Source organism: Wolffia australiana, chromosome 9 (assembly GCF_029677425.1).
Source record: "Wolffia australiana isolate 7733 chromosome 9, ASM2967742v1".
Taxonomy (NCBI): Eukaryota; Viridiplantae; Streptophyta; class Magnoliopsida; order Alismatales; family Araceae; genus Wolffia; species Wolffia australiana.
Window position 1 is genome coordinate 7,748,642 of NC_135843.1, and position 9,288 is coordinate 7,757,929.

Sequence of the window (9,288 nt, forward strand, 5' to 3'; positions counted from 1 at the left end):
GCGGGATGAGCGTAATCTACCCAATTTTAGTGTGACAGTAGTGGCGGTTGTGAATGGTGGCAACTTGATGGCCATGCGACGACTGATAAGTCCAAATTTAGGAGTTTTATGTCGTTATTTTGATTCAGACTTAACCAAACATTTTTATGAAACTTTTCCACCTAACTCTATAATTAATATAGGGGAAGTAAGGGGTCAAGATTTAATTTCAGACTTTTTCTCAAGCTTGGAATGAAGGAAGTGAGTATAAAAGTGAGAAATATAACTTCTGAGATTTATATGGATTTTTAGTCAATTCATATAAGTTCCTATGATTTAAATTGAAGCAGAAATACAAAGAAAAGCTCTAAAAATATTTTAGACTAATTTTGATAACTTTAATTAACACTAGAAATAGGAGATAAATAATTTTTTTAATTTTCTTGAATTTAATTAACACCAAAAAAACACTAAAAATATTAAAAATGAGAGTTTAATATTTTTTAAAATTTTTTGTAGATTTTAAAAATACTGAAAATTGACTTTATTAGTTTTATAGATTGTTTGAAATTTTAAAATATATAAACTAAGGAAAATATATTTTCCGGCTATCGTCGGCAACAGCGGCAGCGGAGTAGTGGCGGAGCGGCACTAGCGGACCAGATGAGCCGACGGTCCTTATGAGGCCCATATAGGGCTGGCCTTAGTGGGTCAACCCACTAAGGTTCAGCCCAATTAGGCTAAGTCAAGACTTAGCCAAATGGGCTAAGCCCTATTGGGCTTGACCCAATATGGTCCGGACTTGGTCAAATTGACTAAGTCCTACACACTCCAATTTTTTTCCCTAAATGATGGACTTCAAACACGATTTAAAAAAAAAAAATAAAGGAAGAATGAATGAATATCTAAATAGGTACTGGAATGGATTTTAGAGAGAGAAAAAAATGGTTTTAGAGAGAGAAAATGGCTGAAATGAAGAGAGGCTATAGAAGAAGTTTGAGATAAATTTTGAAGGTGCAAATGAAGGATACCTTTTATGAAATTTTGAGAGTATGAACTAGGTATATCAATGAAGATCTATAGAGAGAATGAAATGATTCTAGGGAGAGAAAGTAGGGAAAATAAGTATTTAGAGTGAGAAAATGAAGGGTAAATGGATAGATGATGATGTGAAAATGAAAATCTAGGTTCCTAAAACCTCAATGCAAGTCTGGTGAGTCCTCAATGCTTCCTTTCAAGTCTGAATCCTTATATTTTTCCAGGATCAGATGTTTTTCAATGCAAGCAAGAGACGATATTGAATGAAAACTTCAAGAAACTTACAATAAGCAGGTTGAACAACCTAGATCCTGAAATATGCCTTGTCCTGCTGGCCTGCCACTTGCTAGAGCACGTCCAGAATGAGGGGAAATGAGGGAGAAAAGAGTATTCATAGATTAGAAGAATTACTAAAATACCCCTTTGGGTATTTTCTATTTTCTTTTCTTGCCATTTTTGCGTCCTTTTATCCATGGGTTGAGAGTTTCCCCTTGTAATCTTCAACTTCTTTCTTTGGAAGGCTTTTGAGAGCCCAATGGACAGGTCAGGTAGTGGCCATCTTCCTCTAATTTCTCATTTGAAGGCCAAAACGCCATTTTTCTCCTTTGAAGCCCTCTTTTGAGAATCACTAAACTCTCAAACATCCTCCAACTCTTGAAGAATTGTGTCTTCACATTCCTGTGAATATCTTCACATGTGAAACTATAGAATACTCATTAGTACTAAAACTTCTTGACTTCAAAGAAGTCAAGGATTTTAGTCAAAATAACCATAATGTGCAAAATTAGAATTTATAGCTCATGCATAAATATTTAGTTGATTCAAATAATAACATGATAAATTCTGAATTAATAATACCATAATAGTTTAAAATATATCTAAAAATCCATTCATTTATCATGTTACCAACAACGACAAAAACAATGGTGGCGCGAAGGCCCAACGGTTGATGACGCTATGGTGCAAGCGGCGTGGGCGGTGGCCCAATCGCACGAGCATTGGTGGCCTAGGGTAGGGGCACAAGTGCCACAAGCAAGGGCAGAAAGGTGCGGTGGCTTAGCGGTGCAAGCTGTGTGGGTTATGACGGAGCAGCGCAGTGGCACGACAATGCGAGCGACATAATGTTGTAGGCAGCATGGTGTGATAGTGTGAGCGACACGAGGGCGGTGCCACAATAATGCACGTGGAGTGGGTTACGGTAGAATAGTCTGGAGCATGGCGCGGTGTAGTGAGCAGCGTGGAGGCAGCGGCCCGTGCGTTAGGACGTGTCCGGTGAATTCGCCAGCAATGAGGCTACGATGGCAGGCGACAACTGAAAATGGTAGTGGCTGATGGAAATATATGTGGCCGGCAAGCCAATCACACATTCCACATCTCATTCCATATTCATTAATAGAACATATTCATTATAGTTCACGTGTGATGCATATAATGAAGTCCATGAATACATGATCGAACTTGGTGAATTATGATGAGATCGTAATACAGAGATCACTAGTGTTTAAGCATGTGTTCTAAACATTCCTATTCAAAGGATACGCGAGGAGGACATCGAAGTATCCGGATAGAATAGCACTATCTAGCCTCACTCATATGATGCTATGGCCGGTCCCGTGGCCATTAGTGTGGCGACACTAAGGATAGATAGTGGGTGTTCTTTAGTGGAAAGAGTTCACTGAATTGATACGTACGAATCCCTGAATGGTATTATACCAAACTGTCAATCAGGTTGATTCACGTCACGGTTGTGTAAGTGGTCCTTAGACCTGAAACACAAAAGACGTCTTGTGGACGGACGGTTGTACTTTGGCTATGGCCAACGAGTCTCTAATCATGGGATTCTAAACGGTCTTAGTTCGGGTGCATCAAGAAGTACACGAAGGCGATTGAGTGGTCAAGATGGGATCGTCCACCCTCGATATGAGAGGTGACAGCTCAAGGAAGACGATGCAACAAAGTCCTTGGCCAAGGCAGTGAAATATCAGAGAAGAGTTCTCCGATGATTTTTGAATGCATTAGTACTAACTCAGATGATCGATTAGGGTTGACAGTTGACCATACCCTAAGTCGTCCAAGGAGCATACACAATAACTGATGATGAACAGGTTCCATGAGTGAGTCGATACACACTCCTTTGTATCTTCTAGGACATGAGGTGTAGCTTGGCACCCCACGTGTCGAAGTCTCGACCTATCGATTGGGTTAAATCGATTCGACGTTAACTAATCTATTGATGATATAATTAATTAATTTGGAAGGCCAATAAAGGTTATTGGGCCGTTGGAGACGTTAACTAGACTGATACATGGGCCTAGAGGGTCACACGCAAATGGTCTTTTGGACGTTGGAAGATATACTTAAGTTTTGGGGGTTTTTATGAAAAATACCCACTTAGTATAAATAGGGGAAGGCCCTGAACGAAATTCACCCAGGCCAGAATTGTTTAGGGGCCTTTCCCCTTCTTCTCCACTCTCCCCACACCCCCTCTCCATCCCTGATGTGATCAGGACGATGTAACGATGCCAACGGAGAAAGAATGGGGCTCATCAACGAGAAGGAGGAGATCCGATGCGTCGAGGACCGCGTGGATACGTCTAAAGGATGCACAATTGAGCAGCTCGACTTGTCTCGCTCCGGGATCGAAGAAATCACGAATGAGATTCATGCAAAGGTACTTCGTTTCAATGGTTTTTGTTGATGCCGTTCGATTCGCAAAAAGACTTCCGCTGCGCATCGTTTTGTTCTATTCATCCAGATCTAGGCCTCTAGAACCCAATAGTGGCAGCACGCAGCAGCGATGGTGGCAACATGCCAAATGGCAAGGCACGTAGCGATAGCGAGTCGAGCGGCGTGGTACACGAGGACATCAAACTGAGGGGTGTAGTATGTGACATGATGCACAGTGGCGGTGGTAGGCCAAGTCGCACTATATGCGTGGTCGCGGGCTAAGCAGCAAGGTGCGCAGCGGCGATGGCCGAGTAGTGGGGTTCTGCAATAGCAGCAATAATTGCAGAGGAGGTGCGACGCGGGCAGAGTAGAGAGGTAAGTGGCGGCGACAAGGTTGATACGAGCAGGTCACGACAACGGTGGTGACCGTGCAATGACGACAAGGGGTGGCAGCGGAATGACGAGTGGCAAGGTTTGCAGGGACGGGGGGCAGAGCTGTGTGGTACGCGTTGGGGGCCAGGCAGAATAGCGACGAGCGCATAGTGGACTGAGTGGTGGTGGTTTGCGGCAGTAGTGGCAGCGAAGATGCGTCGTAGGCAGAGCATATGGGTACACAGTGGCGGTCGTGACAGTTTTTTATAACCACGGGATACCCCCCCCCCCCCTACACAGGGGGTAATATGGGCCTCCCTAAGAAAAAGTGAATATGGCCCATATAGAGGGTCCTATGGGCCCTCTAAAGAGAGGCCCACATATAGAACCATCCATTGGCCCAAACACACAAACTCACATCTTAGCCCAAAAAGAAGACCCACAAACATAATATAAGTCCCACAAATAGGAAAGATAACATCAACCTCTAGGAGCATGTTGACTAGGCTGAATACTTGGAGGCAGGGTATTTTCACTTCAGCCCATGCTTATCGAGCTGGTTGAGACTGGTCTTCGGTGTGACCTGGTCTCCATCATACACTCTCGATGTGATCAAAATGTTGTAACAAAGTTTGCATCGAATCTGATGGTGGATCTAGAATGTGAATCATCAAGATGAATGAGGAGAATCAATGTGAAGAGGATTGTGGGGATACATCTAGAGGCTGGATACATGAACAACTCACTACATATCATGTGAAGAACCTAGAAGTCGCCAATCCAATCCATTCCCAGGTGATTCAGTCATTACATTTTAGAGATCTGTTACAATTATCTTTTATATCTTCCACTGCACAAATTGTTTTGGGTTTCACCTCAATTAAGGCCCTAGAACCCAAACCTAAATATATCCCTACAATCAACATGTTGAATCTCTTTGTTTTCTTATAAAAAGAACCATTAGATTTTTGTTATGTCTTCTAACCATTCTAGTTATCATAGGAAATGGGATAAGATGGTATTTTCCTAGGGAGATACTTTCATGGGTACATCTCACATATAAAAAATTAATCTTAGTCTTAATGAAGTTTTTTTATAAAAATATTACACTTAAGGTATATCCTCAAGCATTATGGGAACCTTATACGCCCAAGTACCAATCTAGAAACTAACTCCATAATCCCAATAATTCATTTTCAGGCAACCCGATTAATTAATTAAACCTAGCTATATATTAGCATATATTTAATCCAGTTCCTAGGTTAACGTGCACATATATTTAATCCAATTGATAGGTTACCATGCACATATATTTAATCCAATTGATGTGAGGTACACAGATATAACGTGCTCTCTAGGACCTACAAATGAACTTGTCAACACTTTCAAGGAAATTGTCTTTCAACATATTGACTTCTTTAATGAGACAAAATGAAGATCTTATAGGTATTATATTATCAATATCTAGGGTTAAAATTACAAGATCAATTTTTTATTATTTTACTATTTAAGTCTTATTGTTTCTTACTTTATTAAAAACCATATTGTTCTCAAAGATGATTGTAATATGCTATAACATGATGCTGCTGCTATTTTGAAGCCTTACAATGGAGTTGTGAGCTTTTAAACTCTCTCAGCTTTTATTTTGAATTCAAATACATGAAGTTTTATAACATAAACATATTCATTCCAAAAAATGTTGAAGTAATACTATTTAACATTGAAGGGATGCACCTTCAGAATTTTTTTTTGACATAAACTAATATTATAATCCTTACCATTTCAAGTTTGAAAATGTTACCGTCCTTTTCTTCTGTCCTTTTCTTTTATAAATACTACCATCTTAATTGTCATTGACTTTATACACCTATCTTACTCTGAGTATTTAACATTGAAGGGATGCACATATCAAAATATTTAATTTAGATCCATGTTTGTTCATCTCAAAAGACTTGAGATCCACCGTTGCATCTACCTTTTCTTTGTTGTCTTTATTTTCTTTCTGTATATGTATATGCATACGTACATTAATTTATACTTTCATGATTAATGCAGAAATACATTTTCCATTAATTTTTCAAATCTTATACTGTTTTTATTTGTAGAGATGAATATCAATTACTATTATCTCTTGGTTTCAAAGTTTTCCTTGAATCAAAGTTCAAATATGTTTTTGTATATGCATATGCCTGTGTATGACTATGCATATGTATATGTATATGCATATGTATATGCATATGCATATTCATGTGCATGTATATACATGTACATGCATATGTATGAGTATATGTATGTGTATATGCATGTGTATATGCATGTGTATATGCATGTGTATATGTATGTGCATGTGCATATGTATATGTACATTTATATACATGTACATGCATACTTATGAGTACATGTATATACATGTACATGCATATGTATGTGTATATGCATGTATATACATGTATACGTACATGTATATGCATGTACATGCATATGTATGTGTATATGCATGTATATACATGTATATGTACATGTATATGCATGTACATGCATATGTATGAGTATATGTGTATATGCATATGTATATGTATACGTAGATGTATGTGCATGTGCATATGTATATGTATATACATGTACATATACATGTACATGCATATGTATGTGTATATGCATGTGTATATGTACATGTATATACATGTACATGCATACATATGAGTATATGTATTTGGATGTGCATGTGCATATATACATGTATATGTAGATGTATGTGCATGTGCATATGTATATGTATATGTAGATGTTTATATGTGTATATGTTTATGGTTTAGGCATATGTATTTTATATATGCAAATGAATCAACATTTAAATGACAATAAAGTCAAGAAGGCTCTTCCTCCAAATCTCCATCGCATTTCTCTCCCTCTCTCCCAAAATTGGCCTACTCCCCTGGTTCTATTTCCTCTGAATCGTCTGCTTGGGGGAGAAGAAGCTCTCTGGAGCGCGGGGGGCAATGGGGTGGCGGCAGTACGACGGAGCGCGAGCATTTCTACGAAGAGGAGCGGCCGCGTTCAACAGATCCTTCTACACCATTCAAGCAGTGCCGAGGGAGAACACAGGCTCGCGGTTGGCAGCGAGGGAGCGCGCTCTCGGTCGAATCCCCGCTGTGGTAATCACCCAGGGAGACGGAGAAGTACCCGAATCATCAAGAAAACTCCTCATCACTGCAAATAAGAAGCAGATCATCACTCTTCTCAAGCGCGTTCCCTTCTTCTGCTCCACCACCTTTCAGCTCCAAGTCCGCGCCGGCCCTGGTTCTTCCGTTCTTCTCCAATCTGGAACTGTTCTCCCAATCAAGGTGGGCTTTTTTCTACTATTTTCTTCTCCGATTTTCTTGTTTTTGTTTGGGTTTAACTCGAAACAAGCAAGATTGATTTGGGTTTTCTTTGATTTCTTCTGGGCATTGAGATTGTGAGGAATTGGTGGGTCTTTGTGTATGAGTTTGTTTCTATTTGATTGTTTAGGTACATAAGAGAGAGGAGACTGGGGATGTTCTGAACTTGGTCTTGGCTTGGGCGGAGAAGGAGGCCTCTTTGAAGGTGGACGTCCCGGTTGTGTACAAAGGAGAAGAGGAGTGCCCCGCTCTTAAGAAAGGTATGTCATCGCAATATTACTTCCTTGTTTCAATGTGTTCGATGAAATGCTTCTTTGACGATGACGTTGACGTTTTTAGCAAAATTACTTCCCCGTTTTTCAATCTGTTCGATAAAATGCTTCATTAACGCCGAAGTTGACGATGATTTTTATGATGTCTTCATTGGATGATGACGGTCAACCATAATCTTGATGGCTATTGTCATCGGGTATTCTTCAACTGTGGGTCATTCTCATTGTAGTCGTCAACGGGTGTGGAAGATTTCTCAGAATCACAATTACAATTGTGGATCACCGAAACCGGAGGTGGTGATGTGTGATGACAATATCAATGCTGATGGATGGATGATTAAATTATGAAGTAGGTGTCATTGTCAACAGGCATTGACGTCAACGTTGACATTGTCCGTACTCGGAGTCTCTTACATTCATTGTCATTCATGTTGACGTCAATGTAGACGTAGTCGAGGAAAAACAAAAGGTCGCGACTTGTGGACTCGGAGAGAAAAAATATTTGCATCCGTCTGCAGTCAGTGTTGCCCCGAGTCTCCCTCCGTCATTCCCCATCCTGCCCGGAGAATGCTGTTGCTTGATTCTGGTTTTACCGTCGAAATGTTGTTCCTTGATGCTGATATGTTTCTTTAATTTTACATGTTTTTTTGTTAATAAAAACATGGCATTTTTAAACAAAATTGACCAATAAATTACACATTATAAACTTGTCGGTCGATGGCGCCAATGTTATTGTTGTTGTCGAGGAATCTATCTACTTTGTTTGTCGATGTCATACAGGACATTGAGTGTCATCGTTATCGTCATTCTCATCGTCACTGTCGTTATAGGCCCACGATGTTGATTGATGATGACTGCCGTTCCCTAATTACAACTCAAACAATGCTCTTTTTTGGACATAGTTGCTGTTTCATGCAGAAGTGGAGTGGAGACTGAACTCTATTATAATTGCAGGGGGTTTTCTGCAAAAGATCAGGCCCAGCATTAGGTATCTCTGCCCCAGTGAGCATATCCCTCCAAACGTGGAGGTGGACCTGTCGAGACTCGACGTCAGCGACCGTGTTCTTCTCCGTGATGTTAGTGTCCACCCATCGCTGAAGCTGCTCAGCAAGAATGAGGCGATGCCCATCTGCAAACTAACTGCCTCAAAGCCAGACTGTCAGTCTGAGGCTGGTTCTGCCCCTGGAGATGAGAAATCAGCGTAGGTTTTACGTAGATTATAAAGCTTTGCAGTCAAACAATGTTCAATTAGACATCAATTCTATTTGATTTCACTCCTTCCTGTTTAGGGAACAGCAATTCGATCTTGCATTTGTAACCTGAGTGAACAAATTCGAACTTGATCAGCAATGGGGCCTAGTAGATTGATTTACCATCTCAATCGGTTCCCACAGATTGAGGTAGTCTATCAATTGACGATCTGGGGCGCTGATTTTCTATAAATGAGACCCACCTAAGCTGTTAAGCATAAAAAATATGATTCTCTCGATCTCTCTATATTTTTTTGGATTAAGGATCTTCGAATTCTCACTGACTCGTTGTATGAGTTTTTTTACATTTTGAGACGGGTAATTACTCAG

General features: G+C 40.1%; 1 protein-coding gene across 1 annotated transcript; it reads left to right on the top strand.

The window, feature by feature from the left end:
* The first annotated feature begins 6,942 nt into the window (after window positions 1–6,942).
* Window positions 6,943–9,007, top strand: LOC144708071 (Ribosomal protein L25/Gln-tRNA synthetase, anti-codon-binding domain-containing protein). Its single transcript, XM_078581368.1, has 3 exons — window positions 6,943–7,400; window positions 7,567–7,696; window positions 8,663–9,007. The coding sequence occupies exons 1-3, from the start codon at window positions 7,056–7,058 to the stop codon at window positions 8,911–8,913; spliced, it is 726 nt and encodes a 241-aa protein (XP_078437494.1). The 5' UTR covers window positions 6,943–7,055; the 3' UTR covers window positions 8,914–9,007.
* Window positions 9,008–9,288: the final 281 nt, after the last annotated feature.